This window comes from Dama dama, chromosome X (genome assembly GCF_033118175.1).
Source record: "Dama dama isolate Ldn47 chromosome X, ASM3311817v1, whole genome shotgun sequence".
NCBI lineage: Eukaryota > Metazoa > Chordata > Mammalia > Artiodactyla > Cervidae > Dama > Dama dama.
Window position 1 is genome coordinate 76734919 of NC_083714.1, and position 27435 is coordinate 76762353.

Genomic DNA, 27435 nt, shown 5'->3' on the forward strand with positions numbered 1-27435 from the left:
TTCCCCTTTGTTTATGACATGGCTACCTCTAAATCAGCTGTTTTTGACTTCTCGTAACATAATATTTACAACTTTTCAGGCATTCATTTTATTTGCCTTTGCTTAATATGACATTTTTATCAGACATTTAACTCTTTAGATTATAATCTCCTTGAAGGATGACACTATAACTTATTTTATATCATTAATAACTGATGAATTTAATTACAATTTAGATTATGTTAAAGTTTCTCAGAATTCCTCTGTTTTCTTCATTCTAGTGAGAGACTGAAAGTCTTAGAGAAAGGAATAATGAAACTTTTCTGTTATATTTCCTGTCTGTAGGAAAAGTAAGAGTTTGTCCAAGTAACTTATATAAGGCCTGCTTTTCTAAAGATTTCTGAGCCTTCGAAGTTTCTAAAAACATCTCTAAACATGAATTTGTATAATTCAGCTGTAGTTTGACTACTGAATAATAAGTACTTACTATATGCAAGTCACTGCTAACAGTTTTTTCCTTTATTATTTTTAGCCCTCTCAATAGCCTTAATGATTGGGTATATTTGTATTCCTATTTTGCAGTTGTGGAAACTGAGACTTGAAAAAGTTATCTGACTTCTTCAAATCCAAACAGTGATACGGGATTCAAAAGATGTAGAATTCAAACCCAAGTTTATGTGACTATAGCCAGAATTCTTAATTACTCTGTTACATAGCCTCCTATGTACCTCTACTCTGCTACATGGCCACTCAATCTATTTCTCCTTTAAAAACCTCACCTTGTCAAATGAATCCCTCTCTATATACCTCCTAACTTCAAATTGTTAAATCTTATTAAAGAGAAATAAATTATCCCTGATATCCCAAGTTGTCCAGTGGGTCTTGGGTGGTATTTTTCTTACCAAATTCTGGGAGGACAGTATACATACTATTGGTCAGCAGGTGGTTCTGCTGCAGTGGATTGAGGGTAGGAGCACCTCCAATGCCTGGCTGGCCAGCCAGGGATGCATGAGCAATTCCATGTTGGGGTCCAGGAGCAATAAGAGGAGACTGCATCTTATCCTTATCCCAGGAGGATTCACTTCCACCTGAAAAACATTCATATAAATAGATTCCAAGTTGACAACTTTCTAAGAGAAGGACTTATAAACTCCCTTTGTAAGATTGTAATTATTAATATTACACCATAGAAAATTATTACTAAATAAAAGTGACTCATTTTTATCATGGTTTCAAAACTTTCAATAGCCTTGGATTTAAGTTGACTCTGGGAAGACTAGACAACTCTCACTAATAATATAGGCTCATTTGCCTTACAGGTAGTCTAAACAAGTCTGGAAATATAACGAATAACTTTAGAAAGCATGTATATGTTGAAGGCCATTAACTGAACACTACTGCCTCCTCCTGCAACCCTCTAACATACATGCACTATATCTTAATGAAAAGCAGTTGCTATTCACTCAAAAAGAACACATTTATAAGAGCATGATGACATGCAAAAAAATATATGGTAAGAAACAAAATGATCAGTTATTTTGTTCTGAGATACAGTCCTCAAAAAGCTAATCTCTTCATACACAGCAGACTTTTATGCAAAATAAACTGGATAAAACATAAAACCACGGCTCTCAACTTGAAATTGTGCTTTACTTTGATCATCCACGCTATAGAGTGAAATAAAGTATGCATAAATGCAGACTACTATATTATCATAATAAATTATAGTGGCATAGCTATTACATCTGGCACTTAGCATGTTGTGGGACAGAATCATTGCTTAAAAGCATATAAGAAACAAAAATTCTGTTTTGCATATAGGGTTATCGTTACCATCTTTCTAAATTCCATATATATGTGTTAGTATGCTGTAATGTTCTTTATCTTTCTGGCTTACTTCACTCTGTATAATGGGCTCCAGTTTCATCCATCTCATTAGGACTGATTCAAATGAATTCTTTTTAACGGCTGAGTAATATTCCATGGTGTATATGCCAGGGTGTCCTTTTAAGAGGAATACTTTAAACAGACTGGTCAGGGATTGAATTACAATCACTGCAATAGCAGACAATCTGGCTTTAGAAAACAAGGTGGTTGTATAGGCAGCCCTATTGATTCACTTGATGTGTTTCATTACTTGAGAGTTCCGCACTTCTGCTCCTATTCCCATACCAGAATTGTGACATTAGGATCTCTACTTGGCTGACTCTGTCCCATCTGCTGCCCAAAAAATACACCCTGTTGTGTGGAGAAAGTTAGGCCTGGAAATCTTGCACCTACTGGTCTAAGAAGAAAAGGAAAAAGAAATCAAGGTGCTCACATCCCTAACATTAAACATTGTAACTTTTTCACTTCTTTGAGTTCCCTCAAACATCTTTGCCATTTTGCTTCAGGTATTATATTTTAAAAGTATAATGGCTATATAGTAGTCTACCGAGTTAATGTAATAGAATTTATTAAAAATTGGGTTTTCTTTTAAATTTGTCACTATTATAATAAGAGCATTCATTTGAATATTTTCTTAGACTCAAACAACGTCCTAGAGTGGGATTTCTGGGTCAAAGGAAATGAATGTTTTTTTATTTATAAAATATTATTTATTTTATACTTCTTCTTTCTAGTATCAAATTTGTAAAAAATAGCTTTTAGAGTTTCACACATTTTAGGGAAATGTTTTCAAGGCAAATTGGGGTTCTCCCTGAAGATTCTAAATTTATTTAAGTAAACTGCTAAATCTCTGAGAGGTTTTTGTTCATTTTTTGTTTTGTTTTGTTTTTCAACTATTCTACCTATCCATTTACTCTTTCCCCAGATCTGGGATTCAATCGCTTTTGCAGGACTCTTTGAAGCCCTCTTGAGTCCAAAGTCAATTTTTATTCCAAAAGTGGTAGTCTTGGCTAACCTCCAACTAATTAAGTTCCAGAGAAGGAAATACCAGATTCTCCACCAGCATATATAAAGGCTGAGAGGTACCAAGTCATGATTATAAAGACAAAGTTTTTCAAATCAAATGGGGAAGATATAAGTAGCTAATTGTTCAGTTTCTGATTTAAGTAGCTAATTGTTCAGTTTGATTTAAGCCATTCAGTTAATATGCATGGAAGCTTAAAAGGTAGGAAATTTGGTTGAATTTGATAGACTGGCTTAAAGGACCAGAAACCATTCCCTTGATCATGTTAAGGTTTAGTATGAAAACATGCATCACACTTATGATTACTCCAGTTGGTTTCTCTTTCATCCAGATGTTTGCTGTTGTATAGTCACTGCCTAAGAGCAGTGAGGTATTACTTTTTTATTACTATTAAATTTATTTTAATTGGAGGCTAATTACTTTACAATATTGTAGTGATTTTTGCCATACATCGACATGAATCAGCCATGGGTGTACATGTGTTACCCATCCTGAAACCCCCTCCCACTTCTCTACCCACCCCATCTCTCAGGGTTATTCCAGTGCACCAGCCCTGAGCACCCTGTCTCATGCATCAAACCTGGACTGGCCATCTATTTCACATATGGTAATATACATGTTTCAATGCTATTCTCTCAAGTCATCCCACCCTTGCCTTCTCCCACAGAGTTCAAAATTCTGTTCTTTACATCTGGGTCTCTTTTGCTGTCTCGCATATAGGGTCATTGTTACCATCTTTCTAAATTCCATATATATGCATTAATATAGCAGTGAGATATTTCATGGTTGGTGCACTGACATAATTTAGCATTCACAAATTTGAAATTCCAATTAAAATCAATATGATATTGTTGTGCTGTAGTGAACAGAAATGGTGGAGGAGAATGAGGATAGTATCTTAATAAATGATGAAAGTAACCACATTGCAACACTGAGATTCTTTATAGTAACATTGGGCCAATAAACATGATTAATACCAGAAAATGCAAAATTTTGAAAGATCAATTGCTGAGCAAAAAACAGAACCACTTCATCATTTTAGCGCTATGTCCAAAATATGGATTACCTCACCATTACAGAACTGTAATTTGTAAAATGATGAACAATACATTGAAAAAGAGAGATACATTTAGAAGACACTAATATTATACCTTTGATATTAACATGGTATTGTGCCATCACAACAGCAACAGCATATAACAATACTAGGACTGAGACTGTCAATATTTATTTTATAAAGTGAAAATCCTTTAGTCAATTTTCAATAACAAATGTACATTAGGTATTATTTTAATATTTTATATATTATATATTCCAAATAACTTGAATATAAATGATTTTTAAACTGTACAAAAATATTCCAGGTGTTTTGGTATCTGCTTTGATGAGAGCTTTAGATGAACTTTTCCCAACAACTCTCATCTTTTTAACTACTGTGTTAAAAATAATACAGGGAGGCTGGTTACCAGGTATGCCCATCTTTCCCAAGTATAAATATATGAAATGATCCTGCATTCTTAAGGTAACTATATATAAAGTGAGTGAGAGCAGAGTATGGGACATCCTTGATGTTTGCATAAGAAGCTCTGGACACATTTTTGTCTTTTGACCTAAAACACTTACCATTTTAAAGTCTATACAAATTGACTTATGACTAAGTATTCAGGCTTTGGTAGCCTCAAACTTTATATTTCCCTATGCCTTTGTGCCAATCTGTAATAACATCCACTGAACTTAAAGTTAACAAAATCTTTTTACCAATCTAATCTAGAGTCAACCTTTTTTGTTACTATTATGTGACAGGCTTGGATAGTCATCTTCTTTTTTCTTTCTATCTAATATATACATGTGTACATATATGTACATATACATACATACATATTATATATATGTATATAATATATATATATAATATATATAATATATATATATTATATATATATGTTTGCTAAGGCTGCCAAAACAAAATATATACTATAGATTGAATGTTTGTGACCCCCAAAATTCATATATTAAGTACATATTCCTGATGCGATGGCATTTTACAATGGGTCCTTTAGGAGGTGATGAGATCATGAATGGGGTAAGTGTCTTTATAAAGGAAATCCCAAAGAATTTCTGAGTCTCCTTATACCATGTGACGACACAGCAATAATATGGTTCTCTGTGAACTAGGAACTGGGTCCTCATCAGATGCTAAAAGGGCCATTATATTGATCTTGGTCTTCCAGTCTCCAGAATTGTAGGAAATAAATTCCTGTTGTTTGTAAGTCACCAACTCCATGGCATTTCTGTTATAGCAGACCAAATGAACTAAGATGCACCATAGAATGCATAAATTAAACAACCAAAATTATTTTTATTAGAGTTCTAGAGGCTAGAAGTCCAAAATCAAGGTGTCAGTAGATTTGGTTTCTCCTGAGGCTTCTCTTCTCCTTTAGATGGTCTTTCTTCTGTGTGTTCAAATTTCATCTTCTTATAAGGATACCATTCAGATTGGATAAGGGGACACTCTAAGAGTTTCATTTTAACATAATAACCATTTTAAAGATGTTATTTCCATATATGGGCACATTCTGAAGTACTGGGTGCCTTCAACATATGAATTTTGGATGCATACAATTCAAGCAGTAATCCTAGATTATGTACTGTTTACTGACTCAGATAATATTAGCTTTATGAAGGAATCCCTCTAGTAAAGAGAATAAAAACTGGATAACATTTCAACAAGGCAAGTCTAAGAAACAAAGCATACAGTAGGTTAAGGCAAACAGAGAAGTCTCATCAAAGGCTTCACCTTTACTTCAAGGAACTTCATATCAGGTATAAAACTAATACAGCACAGTCCACAGTAGAGAAAGATAATGTATAAAACACAGAAAATTCTTAAGAATTGAATAAATGACTTAAGCTTTTCCATATCATCTAATTATCACTACTTCAGCTCAATGTTTAGAGAAACTAAAACTAGGAAATAAGCAGGATAGGGACTGTCACTACATTAATACTATACTTAACTAATTAATATGGTCACAATTTTTCCACTTAGTAGAAAGTTATTATTAATTAAAATCAATGTAAGAATAATTAAGTGACAAACAATGAGGGGATATTAATTTGACAAACTTTTGTTGCCACAGTTAAAAACTCTTAAGTTGCAATTTATTTTTTCTTTCAAGACCCATTGTAAAATGTTAGGGTTCCCAGAGGATTGTTTATTTTTGCTGCTTTTTCTTTGTGGGAGAAGTGGCCAGAAGAAGGAGACTTCTGAATCATGAAGACTTTGTGATAGATACATAACATTTCAGAGATGGACAGATTTTTATATCCATTTACTTAAAAATAATAAATTTTACAAGGAGAATGAACATGAGTAGGGCCCAAGGAAGTATTTTAAATCACCAAAATTTTGCCTAACTGGTATTCTTTCAACCCTGTTTTTTTGACACAATAACTAAATGCTATCTGTGGTCAGATTCATGAAAAGTAATGGAAAATAGTGTATATTTCAAACAAATTAACACAGGCCTACAAGCCATAACCCTCAACTTATTTCAAATGAGTATAAAGGAAATCCAGCAGTAAGGCCCTAAAGACCTTTACAAAACATCATTCTTAACCTTAACACTCTCATTTTACCAGACTACGGGTCTTCACTTAAGGTGCTTTGCACTTAAGAATGAATGAAAGAAGCTGATAAAACATTGACAGAAATCACAGTGAAGAGTACCAGAATAATTTAGCAATCATTGATCATTTTCCCTCTTAGGGTGTGTAATCCTCTATAAATGCATACTGTGGGTTTGAGTTTTTAAGACTACTAGATTTAAGTGAGATATCTATAAGGAATTTATACTTTAAAAGGATCTCTGTCTTCTGACTAACATTGGATGTGTCTTGAAGTTTAAAGGGATAATATAGTAGGAGTTGCTATTATAAATTGGAAAGCAAAAATATAAAAGTTACTTGTTAGAAAATATAAATTAATTATTAAATGTAACAGTATGCTCTGGCTATTCAGTCGCTCAATCATGCAACCCCACGGATAACAGCACACCAGGTATCAAAAAATCTGAACATTTATAACAAGCTACCCTTAGTTTCAAAGTTTTATACCTACAACAAAACATATAATTCAGATTATTTGAAATATGGGTCTAAATTAATCATGTTTCAAGTAATCTTATATACATAAGGCACAAAGCAAGCAGTCAAATAGGAAGAAAAATCTATGTAGCATGTGACTTAAGTCAAGCTTGTTTTCTTATTCATAGGATATTTTGTTTAGCTAGAGTCTTAAATGAATGTACATTGCTTGATGAATCTAAACAGCATGTAGCTTTTAGAATTTAAAAAAGTAAAAGTCATAATTAAACCAGTAAATTAGAAGTGATCTAAAAAATATGGAGATTTCCCTGAGTAGTAGGAGTTTGTACTCAACATCAGCTCCCCAAACATTGAGACTTACACTGAAGAGATGAGCCCTCAACCTGTTTACCTCTAAAATCCAATTAAGTTTACATGCAGAATAACCAAAGGGAAGTTGGGAACTGAGATTCTACTCTTAAAGCACTCACTCACAGTCTGACTTACCCCGGAACTCAGCACAAAAACAACAGTTTGAATAGAGCTTAAGCTACATGTGAAGGAGATTCAGTTGCTAATCTTAAAGCATGTGGTGAAAGAGTAAGGGTCTGTTGGAACTCTCTTGAGAAGCAGAGACATTGGAGGTTACCATTTTTGCACTCTACGTCTACCTGACTAGTACTGATACTGGCAGGCACTATTTTTGCACTGTTCCTCTTCCATGGTAGCATCAACTGGGATTCAGAGTCACAGCACTCTTCCAGTGTCCCACTAAAGCCTGTGGGCATGCCCTGCCCTGTGCTCTCCCAGTTACTTATTAAAACAGGTGCCAGCCCTTGCTTATTAAGCTCCAGCCCTTTACACTCTGGATGCCTTGCTAAATCCAGCAGGTACACCCTGACTCTGTGATTTTCTGCTGCCTCACTAAAGCTAAAGCCAGCAGACATGCCCAAGCCCTGAACTCTCTCTATGCCTTAGTAAAGCCAGCAGACACACAGAGTCCACACAAGGGATGCTCCATGCTCACCTGGCTCTTTTGGCTAGGGGGATTTGTGTTGCTGAGATAGACGTGACTTAAACAATTGGAGAGACAGTTCTTGGTGGGCTACCACCTACAGGACACTTCAGAGCAGACTGACACATCCCCAATTTTCCTGTGAAAAGATCTATTTACTAACCTAAGTGGCAGGCTTCAGGTTTGGCACATTTCTAGAGGTTAAGAGGAGCTCTCAGGAAACAGGCTAGGAAATGCCATCTTTTCATGTTTTCCTTGGCCTCACTACAACTTGTTAGCTCCCAGAAAGGAGTGCACAAGTATTCACCTGAAACAATTCACCTCAATTTTTGAAACTGTCACTCAGGAGACACCTCCAGATAACCTAGTGAGGAGGCAAGCAGGATTTACAACTGGGACTCACAGGAATTTACATATTTGCATAGTTTAAAAGTTGCAGCCTGAGAATCTAACTTCCACTCAACCTGAATCTAGGTTCTGACTGAGATTCCTCCCTTTGCAACACTGATAAGTATTGGCACACATTCAATAACCAAGACCCATCAAGAATAAAACAAGCTGCTTAGACAATCACAAGATTTGAGAAGACAACCAAGAGCTAGAGCAAGGTTGAACATCAAGGTTCATAGGTTCATATACTATACAAGTTCACTGCTTCGAGATTGCGAAATGTAGCTGTTTCACCTAATACACAGAAACAAACAGAGATTCTAGCAAAATGAGGGAGCAGGAATATGCAACAATAAAAGGAAAAGATAAGACATCACAAAAAAATCCTAAAGAAACAGCCATATATTATGTAATAAAGAGTTCAATGTAATCATCATAAAGATGTTCACCAAAGTCAGGAGAAGAATGTATGAAGACAGTGAAAGCTTCAACAAAGAGACAGAAAATAAAGGAAAGCACAAAATAGAAGTGGCAGAACTAAAGAATACAATAAATAAACTGGAAAAATAAATGCACAAGAGTAGTTCTACAGAAGACTAGATGAAGCAGAAGAAATAATCATTGATCTGGAAGACAGGCCAGTGGAACAGCAAAAAGAAAATTTGAAAAATTTAGCTAGACTCACTATTTAATAAAGAGAGTGAAAAAAAAAAGAAAAAAATAAAATAATAAAATAAAGAGAGTGAGAACTTAAATAAAATCAGAAATTAAAAATAATTTTAATTGGCCCCAGAGAAATGTGAATTAACATAAAGTACTGATTTGAACAATTATATGCCAAAAAATTGAACCAGCTAAAGAAATTAACTCCTAGAAACATATAGCCATCAAAGACTGAATCAGGACAAAATAGAAAATCTGAATAGAGTAATTACTAGTAAAGAGGTTGAATCAGTAATCAAAAATCTTTCAACAAACAAAAGTCCAGGACCACACAGCTTCACTAGTGAATTCTACCAAATGTTCAGAAATTTAATACCTATCCTTCTCATATTATTTTTAAAAACTGAAGAAGAGGAAATGCTTCCATACTCATTTTACTAGGTCAGCATTACCCTGATACCAAAGACAGACAAGGACACCACACACACACACACGCACACACACACACACACACACTACAAGCCATTATCAACGAGAAGCATAAATGAAAAATCCTCAACAAGATACTAACAAATTAAATTCAAGAATATATTAAAAGGTCCATACAATAAAATTAAGTAGGTTTTATCACAGAGTTGCAAAGGTGTTTCAGTATTCACAAATCAATCCTTGTGATATACCACATTAACAAATTGAAGAATAAAAATCATATGATCATCTCAATAGATGCAGAAAAAGCATTTGACAAAATTCAAAACCCTTTATGATTAAAAACTCTTAACAAAGTGCATATAGAGGGAACGTACTTCAACATAATAAAGGTCATATATGTCAAGCCCACAACTAACATCATACCCAATGTTGAAAAGCTCAGAGCTTTTCCTCTAAAATTAGAACCAAGACACTTTAACTCAACATAGTAGTAGAAGTCAGCCAGAGCAATTAGTCAAGAAAAAGACATAAAAGACATCAAAGTTAGAAAGGACAAAGTGAAACTACCAATGTCTGCAGATGACATGATTTTATATACAGAAAATTCTAAAGACTCTACAGAAAAACTGCAGGAATTAATAAAACAATGAGTAAAGTTTCAGGACACAAAATCAATATATAAAAATTTATTTTTTTTTTGTTTTTATACACTAACAAATAACTATGAGAAAGAGAAAGTAAGTAAACAATTTCATTTACAAATGCATGAAAAAAGAATAAGATAGCTGGAAGCAAAATCAACCATGATCTCTACACTGAAAACTGATACACTGATAAAAGAAATTGAAGAAGACACAAATAAATTCTGTGCTCATGGACTGGAAGAATCCACGCTGTTAAAATATCCATATTACTCAAAGCAATCTACAAATGCAATACATTCCCTGTCAAAATCAATGACTCTTTAAAAACAGAAATAGAACCAAAATATCCTAAAATTTCTATGGAAACACAAAAGACCCTGAATATCTGAAACAATCTTGAAAAGGAAGAACAAAGTTGGAGGTATCATGCACCCTGATTTCAAACTATATTGCAAAGCTACAGTAATAAAAAAAAAATGATATTGGCATAAAAGCAGATACATAGATGAATGGAACAGAATCAAGAGTGTAGAAATAAACCCATGCATATGTGATCAATTAATTTATGACAAAGGAGGCATGAACACACAATTGGGAAAGAACAGTCTCTTCTATAAATAGTGCTGGAAAAACTGGACAGCTGATTCAACAGAATAAAATTAGACTATCACAGCTTACACAAAAATTAACTCAAGATGGGTTAAAGACATGAATGTGATATCTGAGAGGAGAAGGGGATGACAGAAGATGAGATGGTTGGATGGCATCATCAATTTGATGGACATGAGTTTAAGCAAGCTCCAGGAGTCAGTGATGGACAGGGAAGCCTGGCATGCTGCAGTCCATGAGGTCGCAAAGAGTCAAACAGGACTGAGTGACTAAAGTGAACTGTGATACCTGAAACTATAAAACTCCTAGGAGGAAGCATGGACAGTAACACTTTGACATTTGTCTTGGTGATGATGTTTTGGATTTGACTTCAAAAGTAAAGACAACAAAAGCAAAGACAAACAGATGGGACTATATCAAACTAAAAAGCTTCTGTGCAGCAAAGAAAAAAAAAAAATATATATATATATATAAATGAAATGGCAACTTAATGAATGGATACATGGAAATCGTATATCTGATAAGTGTTTAATATCTAAAATATACAAAGAACTCATAAAACTAAACCTCAAAGAAACAAAAAACTGGATTAAAAATAGCCAGAGGACCTAAATAGATATTTTTCCAGAGAAAATATACAGATGGCCAATATACACATGAAAAGATGTTCAACTTCACTATTCATCAGGGAAATGCAAATCACAACCACAATGAGATATCTCATCACACCAGTCAGAAATGTTATTTTCAAAATGATATCAAATAACAAGTGTTGGTAAGGATGTGAAGAAAAGCCAACTGTCATGCATTGGTAGGAATGGTAAATTGGTAGGAATGTAAACTGTTGTAGCCAGTATGGATAACAGTATAGAGGTTCCTCAAAAAATTAGAAATAGAACTACCATATGATTTAGCAATTCCATTTATGGATATTTATCTGAAGACAACAAAAACATCAATTTGAAAAGATACATACACTCTTCTGTTCATTGAAGCATTACTTACAATAGCCAAGATAGGAAACAACCTTAATGTCCATTTTTAGATTAATGGATAAAGAAGATTGGTATACATGTACAATGGAATATCAGCCAGAAAAAATGAAATATTACCATTTGCAACAACACAGATGGATCTAGAGGGTCTTATGTCATGCAGAAAGAGATAAATACCATATAATTTAACTTATATATGGAAACTACAAAACAAAACAAGTGAACAACAGAAAAACAAAATAAAAGTTATATATACAGAGAATAGGTTAGTGGCTGTTAGACAGGAGGGCTTAGGAAGCAGGGTGAAGGGGTTCAAGAGGTACAAACTTCGAGTTATAAAATAAATAAGTCATGGGAATGTAATGTACAGCATGGTGACTCTAGTCAATAATAATTTATTGCATATTAGAAAGTTGCTCACAGAGTAAAAGTTCTCAAAAAAAAAGTTGTAGCTTTGAATGGTGATGGATGGTATCTAGACTTATTGTGGTGAACATTCTGCAGTGCATGCAAATATCAAATTATTAATGTGTATACCTGAAACTAATATAATGCTCAGTTCAGTTCACTTCAGTCGCTCAGCCGTGTCCGACTCTTTGTGACCCCATGAATCGCAGCAAGCCAGGACTCCCTCTCCATCATCAACTCCCGGAGTTTACTCAAACTCATGTCCATCGAGTTGGAGATGCCATCCAGCCATTTCATCCTCTGTCGTCCACTTCTCCTCCTGCCCCCAATCCCTCCCAGGATCAGGGTCTTTTCCAAAGAGTCAACTCTTCGCATGAGGTGGCCAAAGTATTGGAGTTTCAGCTTCAGCATCAGTCCTTCCAATGAACACCCAGGACTGATCTCCTTTAGGATGGACTGTTTGGATCTCCTTGCAGTCGAAGGGATGCTATACATCAATTATTCCTCAATTTAAAAAAGTACCAATATATCAATGGAAAGCTAGGAGTATGTGTGCAGACCTGCTATAATATACATATTTTGTTATTATGCTTTTATCTGGTTTTCTTACATGCTTCACAAAAGTGAACATTTAGCAATTTCCTAGATTGGTCTAGATTGGCAATGCAAAATATGCACCGTTTCTGGACTTTCAAATGATATTTATAGAATATAACAAGTAACTATTCAAAAATGTTGAAGAGGTCTCTAAATCAGCTTGTTTTCTATATGATTTGAAATATTGTCTATAAGAACAACCACGTCCTGGGGCTATAGGCTATGAGTTTCAAGTTTCCTCAGAGGTAAAAAATTGTGGTTCAGATCTCTAGGACTGTAGTCTTCAATATAGTAGCCAGTCTTCACATGAGGCTATTTAAATTTTAATTTTAATAAATTTAAATGAAATAAAATAAAAAATTCAGCTTCTCAGTTGTACTAAGTCACATTTAAAATGTTCAAAAGCCACATGTAACTAGTGACTACCATATTGGAAGGTGCAGGTATTGATTATTTCCTTTGCTGCAGAAAGTTATATTAGATAGCACCATTCTAGAGTATAAGGAGTCAGCAGTTTGTGTAAAACAAATACACAGAGGTATCCACAGCATCTTTAGTTCACCATGAGAGTGAAAAGGGGAAGTGTTAGTCGCTCAGTCGTGTCCAATTCTTTGCAACCCCACGGACTGTAGCTTGCCAGGTTAGGCTCCTCTGTCCATGAAATTCTCTAGGCAAGAATTCTGGATTGGGTAGCCATTCTCTTCTCCAGGGGATCTTTCCAACCCAGGAAGGATTGAACCTGGGTCACTTCCATTGCAGGCAAATTCTTTACCATCTAAGTCACCAGGCAAGCCTCTCAGTTCACCATATGCAATACTAAATTGACCCTTATTCAATGAAAAAGATTTTGTCCCTTTACTCTATATATCTGGTAGTAGCATAATTTAATTGTTTTATCTGGAACGTTTTGAGTTCCCAATATGTATCAGGTACCATTTTCAAGTACTCAGAATACAGAATACAGATCTTTATCCTCAAAGATCTCTATCTAATAAGTATCACTGATATCTCTCTATCTCTTTGCTTCCTGTTAAAGTGGACAAGTCTCTGCACTTGGCCTTGCATTTGTTTCCTTTCCATTGCCACCACCTTCGTTTGGACCCTTGTTACTCTCACTAATCTTGAATCACTTAGCTGGCTTTCCTACCTGAAGATCCTGTTGGATCTTCTTCTCCAAGTGACCTTTGTCACTGCTGCCAAAATAAGCTATCAAAAATGAAAATAAAGAAGGTGGAGTTTCAGGAAGGACAATTAGAAAAGTAGGGGGAAACAACACAGCAGTATGCAGAAAGCAAGAAAGGAATACCTTGATTCCATGACAACCAAGTTTACATATAATGAACAACAGTATAGACGAGTTAATATGGACAGGTATGCTCCATAACTGTTGAATCAATGCATCAGCATCACTCTAATTATGAAATTAAAACAGCTTTACATTTTAATCAACATCATCATTCTAAAGGATGTGAAGTCAAGCCCCAAAGTTTATATCTGGGTTTAATGGGAAACTGTTGCTTAAAAGTATACTTATTAATTAAAAATTAAGTATTCACCTCTGGCTTACCCAAATAAATTGCACCTGACTCGTTCTAAGAATTAGGCCAACATGTTTCACTAAGTAAATGTGAAACTCAAAGTCCCAGTACATTTGTTTCTAAATTAAAATGCTACAAGATTTACATATTCACTGTGTGTTATTTCAAAGCACAGTGGCCAAAATATGAACATCACATTATTGAGTTTCAAAGATTAGTTCAGATAAATACAGAATTAAATCATATGTATTGACAGCACAGTGCTTGCCTGTAAAGACCTGCTGAGTGTGATGACAGGGTCAGAGAAATTCTTGCAAGCTGTTAGTCTATATAACTTGAAAAAGACTCTGGTTGAGAGGTATTCTGCTGAAGACAGGAAGAAAATGAGATTTTGTCTGCTATTAGTTTGTAATTTCAAATGATAAACTTTTCTTAATTTCTCTCCTGTGAATCCCACAGGTGTTTTAATTGTCCTTGTATTTATACTAGTGTAACTTTGCACTTCCTGGAGCCAAATTTTAAAAAATCCTGCAATTTCATATAAACTGTGTTCTATGGCTAGTACAGAACATTTTTGTCTCTGATGTGACCTTGGACTGCAAGGAGATCAAACCAGTCAATCCTAAAGGAAATCAACCCTGAATAATTCATTGGAAGGACTGACTCTGAGGTTGAAACTCCAATACTCTGGACACCTGATACAAAAAGCTGACTCACTGGAAAAGACCCTGATTCTGGGAAAGATTGAGGGCAGGAGGAGAAAAGGATGACAGAGGATGAGATGGCTGGATGGCCATCACCGACTCAATGGACATGGGTTTGAGCAAACTCCAGGAGATGGCGAAGGACAGGGAAGCCTGGTGCGCTGCAGCCCATGGGGTCAGAAATAGTCTGACATAACTTAGTGACTGAAGAACAACAATAACAGTTTTTTTTTTTTTTGAAATTTGTATTCATCTCTTGCTAGTGTAAGTAGTACAAGTAGAAAGATCCTCAAAAACTAATATAATTTTAAGCCACTGACAGTACTTTCTTATCTGAATTTTAGTTTTCTCTGTCACCCTAAAGGTATGTGGTATGTCCACATGACAACCATATTATTGTCACTTTGCAATAAATAACCATATAATACCAGTATATATCTTATCCCTTTTCTGTCATATTTTAAGAAATATGAAAATACTGAATATCTGCTGCTGAGAATCAATGCTAAAAATTTATTTTAAAGGTATGGGTACTAGATTTCCTAAATTGTGACATATTCTTTTGTGAAATATATTTTAAATTGGAGGTCCCTAAAGTGAGGCATGCATATCCCAGGAAATACAAAAGATGAAGATAAAGCAAGATATGCAGATTTTATTTTCTAACTAAAAAGAAAGTACAACATTATGTTTCACTGATTTTTGAGATATGGATAACCACCAATGCCTTCATCAGTCAAGTACTAGAGGTATCTCAAAGGAAACATGGGAATTTGAAGCAGAGCAACTGGTTGGCAATTAGCAACTCCAGTCTTACACTTACCTCAATGTAATGTGATCTACCTATGCCCCATTGGGTGGATAAATGGGCTACCTTATTTATTTTTAACCAAGTCATATTACTTAATGGATAACACAACCACAGACTTAACATAATGGAAGCACAGGGGTAAAACAACAAAATAGCAGAACTGATATGTCTTCTTATAGTAGGAACTCTTTGTCAACTTTATTGTCAGGGTTTTAAGATAAGACATATTAGTTGTATTGTTCTTATCGCTATCAATAATATATTTCAAAGTTTTTATATCATTGATAAATGCATTGGTTAGAATCTTTTTTAAAACTTAGTCTATCTAATTTCTACCTTGTATATATACATATATGTGTGTGTGTGTGTGTGTGTGTGTGTGTGTATATATATATATATAGCTTATAATTCAACTTATGCTATTAAAAGAGAATGCTTACTATTTAATCTGATGGGGTATATGAACAAAAGATTTCAGAAAATTACCTTAAATTGAAAAACAATTAAAAGGAAGCAGAAACTTAAATTTCTTTTCACAGTCTATCAGAAATCCTCTCAAAATATACATTAAGGATGCTCAGTTTTACAACTTTCATTTTTCATTTTTGTATACAATAGAGCTGTGATCTACAAACCTTCCATTTACACAATTTAAGTATTGTTTCTATTACACTATTAATTTAATCAAATGAGACATTCTTTTGATGATAATGAGTTAGATCTAAAAGCATAAGACAAGACTGGCCACATGGAATGAAGCAGGATAATTCATCTTTTCTGGTTTTCACCCTTCCTCAATAGTGATATATTGTACATAATTATCATATGTGTTTATATGATTAATATGTATAATGCATACATGCTAAGTCGCTTCAGTCATGTCTTACTCTTTATGACTCTATAGACTATAGCCGCCAGGCTCCTCTGTGCATGGGAATCTCCAAGCAAGAATACCGGACTGGGTTGCCATTTCCTACTCTAGGGGATCTTATGTCTCTTGTATCTCCTGCATTTGTAGGCAGATTCTTTACCACTAGTGCTACCTGAGGAAGCCCAGTATGTATAATATATATGCACTAATATTATCTCTACAAGTAATACTACTTTTCTGTCAGAATAATCCTTACAACTATCAATAATTATTTGGGGGAACTATAAAGTGGTTTCTAGATAAAAGAATTAATTTATCACAGGAAACTGAAGTGAAGCCATTATGATCTTTTGGAGATAATGAGGAGACTTAATTACTATTCACACAATTACTTTTCTTGTTGGGATTTTTATGCCTTTGCTTGTGAGATTAGAGTGATCTTACTTGACTGGCAGTTGAAAACTAGTGAATGTTTAAGAAAAAATAGTGGCAGATAGAGACAGCCACAAAATAGAGAACGGACTGTATCCTCCCCAGACTAGAATAGCACACTAAAAAGAGCATCAAGCAGACTTAAGGTTGAATCTTGGCTCCTCCAATTAATATTTACGTTGTTTTTATATATAGTATGGAGATCATTATATCTACCTATTTAACGGTTGTTGTAAGGATGAAATGAGATATAACAGAAGACATATAGGTTCGATTCCTGATTCTTGAAGATCCCCTGGAGAAGGAAATGGCAACCCACCCCAGTATTCTTGCCTGCAGAATCCCATAGACAGAGAAGCCTGGCAGGCTACAGTCCAGTTGGTTGCAAAGTGTCGGACACAACTGAGTGTGCGTGCGCACACACACACACACACACACACACACTCACTCATACATGTAAAACAGCACACTATCTGGACATAATAAGCACTAAATTAAGTGTAAACAATTACCATTTAAATTATTTTAGAATATAAAAGAAAAATAAAATGTTTTTAGGTATTAATATCATTAAATTATCTATAGGGTAAATATATTTTTAATGATGCTACCAATATGATGAAGAGCACCAGTGACCCCAGAGACTGAATAAATAATCCATAAAGGTAAAATTTCATTATTTTTGCAGGTAGAACGTTTATTTGCACAGCCATATGCATTTTAACATATTGTCCTTAAAATGATCTGTATAATCAGGTATGTTAAAGCACTGAAAACCAGGAACTCCAGATATGATTTTACTGGGCTACTTCCAACAACATATTAAGTTGTTCAGCAGATGTAATTACCACCAAACCTTGCCAAGGTTTTGAAATGTGCCCATTAATTAGCAATTCCCAATCTATCCATCAGTCAGTCATAGTTTAAAAATATGCCTGTCACCATGTAAGTGAAGGAATCTATTGATTATTATACAATAAAATCATTTTTAATATTTAAATATATACTCCAAACTTTCTCTTTAAAAAATCCCATTATCAAAATCAATCTTTGTCTCAGGAGCAGGTACAAAAAGAGATACTGAAAATAGTGAGAAGATCATAAAGTTATTCACAAAACAACTGATTATGCTGAGGTTGAATAATATCTAAACAACCACTTGTATTTTGGTATCCTCTTGGGAAAGCAGAAGCAAATTGTTTGTTTGTTTTTCTCTCTCTGTACACAAGAGACTAAATTTGGTTGGCAGAGAGTGGATATTAATCTTAGAATTTCCTGAAAGAAAAATGATAAGAAACAGCAACATACATACTTAATAAGATGAAATAAGCACTAATATGAAAAGAATCTTGGTAGAAAAAAATGGATTATAACCTTTTAAAGTTTTCTCATGTCACTCTAAAAGAATGCAAAGTATAATAAAAGATAAGAGAGGAAAGAATCAGCAAACAACGCAAAACTACAATATCTACAGGAAAGGAGAATTTCACCAGGAATAAAACCATAATTTTACTTAAATAAAGACAAACTCTACACTAGAGAAATGAGATAACACATTTAGGGCTTTCAATTAAAGATCAAACTTCACAGAAAGCTATAAAATTGGGCAAAATATAATAAATTGAAATACAAGGCAGAATCTAGGATAACAAACACAAAGGGAAAAACATATTTTGTTAAGTGGAGACGTTAGAGTGAATACACAAAAATCTATTTTATATGGAAGAAAGAGATGATAGAACACAGCTTTTTATAAAGGAAAAATAAAAAGGAGAAGAAAATGGAGTAGGAGAAGAGAAATGAATAGAATAGAATAGAATCAAAGTAGCATAAGAGTACATAACAATTATGAATTTGACAGGAAACATTTACTAGGTCTGAGTTCTTAATTCTTACAGATGCATGGCATTAGTCTTTCACTTTTTTATGAGGGGATTTGTGAGTTACTGCTGATGGTACCAAATAAGTTCATAAATGTACTTTATTATTATGTTAGAAATTAAAACTATAATTAACAATTATGGGCCACTACTTAGAATAAATGCAATACATACCTAATATCTGCAGGAATCACATTTATTAAATGCTTATTATGTGCAAGAAAAATGTTCAAAGCATATTGAGTACTTGATATGAGCCAGAAACTACTCATCTAGCACTCAGGACAGCCTTATAGGTTAATACTATAATCAGTCACATTTTATAGAGAAAACTTGGGCTGAAAAAGATTTCTTAATTTTCCCAAGCTTACACAGCCAAGAAGGAATTGAACCAAAATGAGCTCCAGAATGCACACACTAAACCACCATCATCAACTGTTGTTAATATAAAGCATATTGATGTAAATACTTTTAACTGAAACTATTTTTACATGTGCACACTGTTTCCACTCTGAGGAACAAAATGAGGCACTTGGTGAAGAGAACTGAGAAAGTGGGGGTTTTAAAGACAGGCTTACTCATGTGGAATCTAATTTAAAATTATACAAATGAACTTATTTACACAACAGAAACAAGTGCACAGACATTGAAAACAAACATATGGTTACCAAAGGGGAAACTTGGGTGGGGGGCGGAATAAATTAGGAGCTTGGGACTATGCCAAAGCCTTTAACTGTGTGGATCACAATAAACTGTGGAAAATTATGAAAGAGATGGGAATACCAGACCGTCTGACCTGTCTCTTGAGAAATCTGTGTGCAGGTCAGGAAGCAACAGCTAGAACTGGACATGGACCAACAGACTGGTTCCAAATAGGAAAAGGAGTACGTCAAGGCTGTATATTGTCACCCTGCTTATTTAACTTCTATGCAGAGTACATCATGAGAAACGCTGGGCTGGGAAAAGCATAAGCTGAAATCAAGATTGCCGGGAGAAATATCAATAACCTCAGATATGCAGATGACACCACCCTTATGGCAGAAAGTGAAGAGGAACTAAAAAGACTCTTGATGAAAGTGAAGGAGGAGAGTGAAAAAGTTAGCTTAAAGCTCAACATTCAGAAAACTTTAAGATCATGGCATCTGGTCCCATCACTTCGTGGGAAATAGATGGGGAAACAGTAGAAACAGTGTCAGACTTTATTTTAGGGGGCTCCAAAATCACTGCAGATGGTGATTTCAGCCATGAAATTAAAAGACACTTATTCCTTGGAAGGAAAGTTATTACCAACCTAGATAGTATATTAAAAAGCAGAAGCATTACTTTGCCAACAAAGGTCCATCTAGTCCAGGCTATGGCTTTTCCAGTAGTCATGTATGAATGTGAGAGTTGGATGGTGAAGAAAGCTGAGCGCTGAAGAATTGATGCTTTTGAAATGTGGTGTTAGAGAAGACTCTTGAGAGTCCCTCGGACTACAAAAAGATCCAACCAGTCCATCCTAAAGGAGATCAGTCCTGGGTGTTCATTGGAAGGACTGATGTTGAAGCTTCAACTCTAATACTTTAGCTATCTCATGTGAAGAGTTGGCTCGTTGGAAAAGACCCTAATGCTGGGAAGGATTAGAGGCAGGAGGAGAAGGTGACAACAGAGGATGAGATGGCTGGATGGCATCACCGACTCGATGGACATGGGTTTGGGTAGACTCCGGGAGTTGGTGATGGACAGGGAAGCCTGGCATACTGTGATTCATGGGGTCGCAAAGAGTCTGAAACGACTGAGTGACTGAACTGAACTGAACTGAACTGAACTACTATATATAAAATAGATAACCAACAAGAAACTACTATATAGCACAGGAAACTCTGCTCAATGTTATATAACAATCTATATCGGAAAAGAAACTGAAAAAGTATGAATATATGTGTACTTATAACTAAATCACTATGCTGTACACCTGGAACTAGCACAACATTGTAAATGAACTATATTTCAATAAAATTTTAAAAAGAGAGACAGGCTTGCTAGACTAGGCCAAAATCTGTAGTAAGCAGACCTATGAGTCATGAAGTACAAAACCTTTACAGAAAACCTCTCAAATGCAAGTAAGTACAAAAGCTACATTTGTATTCAGGTCTCTCTTTTAAAAGCAAATCTTAAAAAAAATACAAATCATATGGGCTGACTCTGGGTAGTATATGCTCTGTCTTTTGAAAACAAGGGAGACTGCAAAGCATCAACAATAAAATGGCCATCTTGACGCCTGAAGAGGAAACAAAAGAGTGGGAAAATAATGGCATTTCTTGGAAGTCAATCATTGAAAAGAGGACAGAACATATAAGGGCTAATACCACAACTGAAAAGGATAATTCAAGTAGAAAAAGCTGCATTATTACATCCAATGTGATTGTCAACACTTATTTAATTTTCAGGAAAAATGATAAAATCCATGGGTTTGAAGTAATGAAAATATACCAAATTCAAACTACTATAAAAATACCATAAGTAGAGAGATATCTTGATAATTTTGGTTTTTTAACCTCAATTCCCAACCTCTATTTAACCAGTAGCAATTATTTTTCAAGAAGTATACAAGACAGATATTAGAAATAAACAAGAGAATACATCATTTTAGTAGCTGCATTCTTTCAATATATCAAAGCATATCATAAAGAAATAAATTTAATAAAATCATATGAAACATGACAGAATGGAGTCAGACATACATACGGACTTATGAGTTTGAAATATATCGCTTCAACTCCCTGCAAACTGAGTCCTAGATAAAGAAAGGTCCTGTTTTAAAATTAAGGGAAAATGAATCATTTACTGGCTTTAAAGCCACTAAATTTTTTAAAGAAAATAATAATGAGTGTAGTCAAGACATTCACTACATTTTCAAGCGATTAGGAAAAGCAGTACTATTTGCTCTTCAAATGGCCATTCACTGGACACATGTGTGCGTGCTCAGTTGCTAAGTCATGTCCTACTCTTTGCAACCCCATGGACCCATGGCCCACCAGGTTCCCCTGTCCATGGGATTTCTCAGTCAAGAATACTGGAAGTTGCCATTTCCTTCTCCAGAGGATCTTCCTGACAGTAAAAACAAGTATCTGATAGTTTGTTCTGATTCTAGATTATTCCTTTGAATACATTTTTCAAAGAAAGAAATAGAACATTACATAAAAATACTTAATATGTCAATAGTTTAGCATAATTGTTTACTACACATACATACATGGAATAGGTAGATGTTTCAAAAATATGATTATATATTTTCTATTAATGGATGGATGGTCCTTAGTTAACTTTAACACATTTTAGTTACACAGGAGCAGTGCAATAATTAGAAAAGTTTTAGAAGCTTTCAGTTGTGTTTCAATGCTCATTTTCAAAATTCAGCAAAATTTGGAGGGGTGAAATTGATCTCAAAACAAAAATAATGCAATTTAGTATGTTTGGAATTTTTCCATTAAAAATTTAGTATTTCACCATCATTAACTTATTTGCCTTGATCTTCTCATATATGTAAGATATGTTCAGAAAAGACAGTAGAATTTAAACTAATGCATTTATTTTGCCTAAAATATATATTTTAGCTTGTGAATTATTAGTAGACCATATATTCTTTCACATGCAAGCCCTTATTCAGTTACATAGTGTAATTCAGTATGAGATTTTCTATTTATTGTTCACAGGCTACTAAATCCCAATACATAACCACTATTAAGCTAAGATTCATTCCTGTAAGAATGAAAGGTTCAGTATGCACCAGCACACCACAGAGGTTCAGCTTATGAGGGCTGGCAAAGCAGCACGGTGGCACAGCAGCTGCAACAGTGCAGGAGCGCAGCAGATATGACAACATAAGAGCGCGGCTGAGAGGAGCTACCTCACGTCCAAGGTTAGGGTCGGCAGCCGAGAGGAGCTATCCCACTTCCAAGGTCGGGGCAGTGGCCAAAAGGAGCTACCCCATGTCCAAGGTAAGGAGCAGCGGCTGCACTTTGCCTGAGCAGCTGTGAAGAAATACCCAATGTCCAAGGTAAGAGAAATCCAAGTAAGATGGTAGGCACTGAGAGAGGACAGACATATTGAAACCACAATCACAGACAAATAGCAAATCTGATCGCTTGGAACACATAATTGTCTAACTCAAGGAAACTAAGCCATGCCATGTGGGGCGACCCAAGATGGACGGGCCATGGTGGAAAGGTCTAACAGAATCTGGTCCACTGGAGAAGGGAATGGCAAACCACTTCAGTATACTTGCCTTGAAAACCCCGTGAACACTATGAAAAGTAAAAAAGATAGGACACTGAAAGATGAACTCCCAAGGTCAGTAGGTGCTCAATATGCTACTGGAGATCAGTGGAGAAATAACTCCAGAAAGAAGGAAGGGATGGAGCCAAAGCAAAAACAACACCCAGTTATGGATGAGACTGGTAATAGAAGCAAGGTTCGATGCTGTAAAGAGCAATATTGCATAGGAACCTGGAATGTTAGGTCCATGAATCAAGGCAAATTGGAAGTGGTCAAACAGGAGATGGCAAGAGTGAACATTGACATTCTAGGAATCAGCAAACTAAGATGGACTGGAATGGGTGAATTTAAATCAGATGACCATTATATCTACTACTGTGGGCAGGAATCCCTTAAAGAAATGGAGTAGCCATGATAGTCAACAAAAGAGTGTGAAAGGCAGTACTTGGATACAATCTCAAAAACAGCAGAATGATCTCTGTTCATTTCCAAGGCAAACCATTCAATATCACAATAATCGAAGTCTATATCCCCAAAAGAGACACTGAAGAAGCTGAAGTTGAACGGTTCTCTGAAGACCTACAAGATCTTCTAGAACTAACACACAAAAAAAGATGTCCTTTTCATTATAGGGGACTGGAATGCAAAAGTAGGAAGTCAAGAAACACCTGGAGTAACAGGCAAATTTGGCCTTGGAGTACGGAATGAAGCAGGGCAAAGGCTAATAGAGTTCTGCGAAGAGAATGCACTGGTCATAGCAAACACCCTCTTCCAATAACACAAGAGAAGATTCTACATATGGACACCACCATATGGTCAACATTGAAATCAGATTGATTATATCCTTTGCAGTCAAAGATGGAGAAACTCTATACAGTCAGCAAAAACAAGACCTGGAGCTGACTGTGGCTCAGATCATGAACACCTTATTGCCAAATTCAAACGGAAATTGAATAAAGTGGAGGAAAACATTAGACCATTCAGGTATGACCTAAATCAAATCCCTGATGACTATACACTGGGAGTGAGAAATAGGCTTAAGGGACTAGATATGATAGACAGAGTGCCTGATAAACTATGGACGGAGGTTCATGACATTGTACAGGAGACAGGGAGCAAGGCCATCCCCCCAAAAAAAAGAAATGCAAAAAAGCAAAATGGCTGCCTTAGGAGGCCTTACAAATAGCTTTGAAAATAATAGAGGCAAAAGGCAAAGGAGGAAAGGAAAGATATACCCATATGAATGCAGATTCCCAAAGAATATCAAGGAGAGATAAGAAAGCCATCCTCAGTAATCAATGCAAAGAAAGATAAAATAATAGAATGGGAAAGACTAGAGATCTCTTCAAGAAAATTAGAGATACCAAGGGAACATTTCATGCAAAGATGGGCTCAATAAAGGACAGAAATGGTATGGACCTAACAGAAACAGAATATATTAAGGAGAGGTGGCAATAATACACAGAAGAACTGTGCAAGAAAGATCTTCATGACCCAGACAATCATGAATGTGTGATCACTCACACTCACCTAGAGCCAGACATTCTGGAATGTGAAGTCAGGTGGGCCTTAGGAAGCATCACTATGAACAAAGCTAGTGGAGGTGATGGAATTCCAGTTGAGCTATTTCAAATCCTAAAAGATGATGCTGTGAAAGTGCTACACTCAATATGCCAGCAAATTTAGAAAACTCAGCAGTGGCCACAGGACTGGAAAAGGTCAGTTTTCATTCCAATCCCTAAGAAACGCAATCCCAAAGAATGCTCAAACTACCACACGATTGCACTCATTTCACGCTAGTAAAGTAATGCTCAAAATCCTCCAAGCCAGGCTTCAGCAATAGGTGAACCATGAACTTCCAGATGTTCAAGCTGGTTTTAGAAAAGGCAGAGGAACCAGAGATCAAACTGCCAACATCCTCTAGATCATCGAAAAAGCAAGAGAGTTCCAGAAAAACATCTATTTCTGCTTTATTGACCATGCCAAGGTCTTTGACTGTGTGGATCACAATAAACTGTGGAAAATTCTGAAAGAGATGGGAATACCAGACCACCTGACCTGCGTCTTGAGAAATCTGTATGCAGGTCAGGAAGCAACAGTTAGAACTGGACATGGAACAACAGTCTGGTTCCAAAAAGGAAAAGGAGTATGTCAAGGCTGTATAATGGTCACCCTGCTTTTTTAACTTGTATACAGAGTACATCATGAGAAACGCTGGGCTGGATGAAGCACAAGCTCGAATCAAGTGTGCCCAGAGAAATATCAATAACCTCAGATACGCAGATGACATCACCCTTACGGCAGAAAGTGAAGACGAACTAAAGGGCCTCTTGATGAAAGTGAAAGAGGAGAGTGAAAAAGTTGGCTTAAAGATCAACACTCAGAAAACTAAGATCATGGCATCCAGTCCCATCACTTCATGGCAAATAGATGGGGAAACAGTAGAAACAGTGGCTGACTTTATTCTTCTGGGCTCCAAAATCACTACAGATGGTGATTTCAGCCATGAAATTAAAAGACACTTACTCCTTGGAAGGAAAGTTATGACCAACCTAGACAGCATATTAAAATGCAAAGACATTACTTTGTTAAGAAAGATCCATCTAGTTAAGGCTTTGGTTTTTCCAGTGGTCATGTATGGATGTGAGAGTTGGACTATAAAGAAAGCTGAGCACAGAAGAACTGATGCTTTTGAACTATGGTGTTGGAAAAGACTCTTGAGAGTCCCTTGGATTGCAATGAGATCCAACCAGTCCATCCTAAAGAAGATCAGTTCTGGGTGTTCATTGGAAGGACTGATGTTGAAGCTAAAACTCCAATACTTTGGCCACCTGATGTGAAGAGCTGACTCATTTGAAAAGACCCTGATGCTGGGGAAGATTGAGGGCAGGAGGAAAAGTGGATGACGGAGGATGAGATGGTTGGATGGCATCACTGACACAATGGACATGGGTTTGTGTGGAATCCAGGAGTTGGTGATGGCCAGGGAGGCCTGGCATGCTGAAGTTCATAGGGTCACAAAGAGTCGGAGAGGACTGAGGGACTGAACTGAGCTGAAAGCAGCAAAAGTAACAAAGGCTTATAGCCAAAGAATGTCTGGTGCTTTGGGCCTAAAGACTTCCATTTCCAAGGCTGATAATCTCACATGATAAATACATTTGAAAAAAGAAACAATATATCACCTATGCCTGGAACTGTAAGCAAAGTCCATATGTTAAATCTTAAAACTAACTCTTTGAAGTTTTATAAAGTAATAGTAGCTTCAAACTTATTAGCATCAATTTATAGGCATCTATACCTGTGGTGAATGAACTGAACTGAACTGATACCTGTGGCAGATTCATGTTGATATATGACAAAAACCATCACAATATTGTAAAGTAATTATTCTCTAATTAAAATAATTACTTTTTTAATTTTGAATTTGTCTAAAATTTTTGCATTAAGTTAAGAATAGTAGTAATATATATATTTTAGATTTTAGAACAGAAAACGGCACAAATAGGATCTCCAAATAAAGAGTGGAATGAGCTCTTGTTAGATCTGTAGAAGGGCAATTCATCCTTGTGTATTCACACAAATTTCCTTAGCACTCCCAACCTAACACTGAACATTACAAAGTAGCTTTCAAAAATGCATTTCAAATTAAGGAGCCACAAGAATATGTTTTTTTTTTTTAAAGGCTAAAATTTATTATTCCCCAAGCTTTATTAACAACTCAATTCGTATCTGTTTACTTCATGCAGTCTAGATAGTTCAGACACAATTTATAAGTAAGCCTGAAATTTTTAAATTATTGTAGAAACTGAGATGAGAAGGAACATAGCTGGGGTGTAACTTGCATAAGACCGTAAGAGATGGATGATGATATAAGATTGTTGCACAAGCGTAATCTAAGAAAAGGACATAGAGATCAGGAAACTTTGATGCCAAGGGAGCAGAGAGCTCCATATATTTGTCCTTATTCCCTCTTCTTTTTCACTGACCAAAGGCATCTAGTTTGCAATCATTCAATTGAATTCAGCATCTAGTATGCAGGTTACAAAGATGAAAGAGACACCTACTCCTTAAGGAGGTCAGAAAAGTTCAAAGATAAATTCACTAGCTCTTGTACATATGTTTTCAACTTAATAAAACACACTTAAGTGGTCTATTTTATTATTTTATATTCTAAAGGTTACTCTTATTTCTTTCACCATTACACCTATGTAAA

The 27435-nt window shown here is 35.4% G+C and overlaps 1 protein-coding gene across 1 annotated transcript in view; it reads right to left on the reverse strand.

Annotated features, from left to right (window-relative positions):
• Positions 1–27435, reverse strand: part of DACH2 (dachshund family transcription factor 2) — a 933902-nt gene that overhangs the window by 331109 nt on the left and 575358 nt on the right. Inside the window, exon 5 of the mRNA XM_061137595.1 lies at positions 909–1067. Coding sequence (XP_060993578.1) covers positions 909–1067 — 159 coding nt within the window. The remainder of the gene's footprint in view (positions 1–908; positions 1068–27435) is intronic.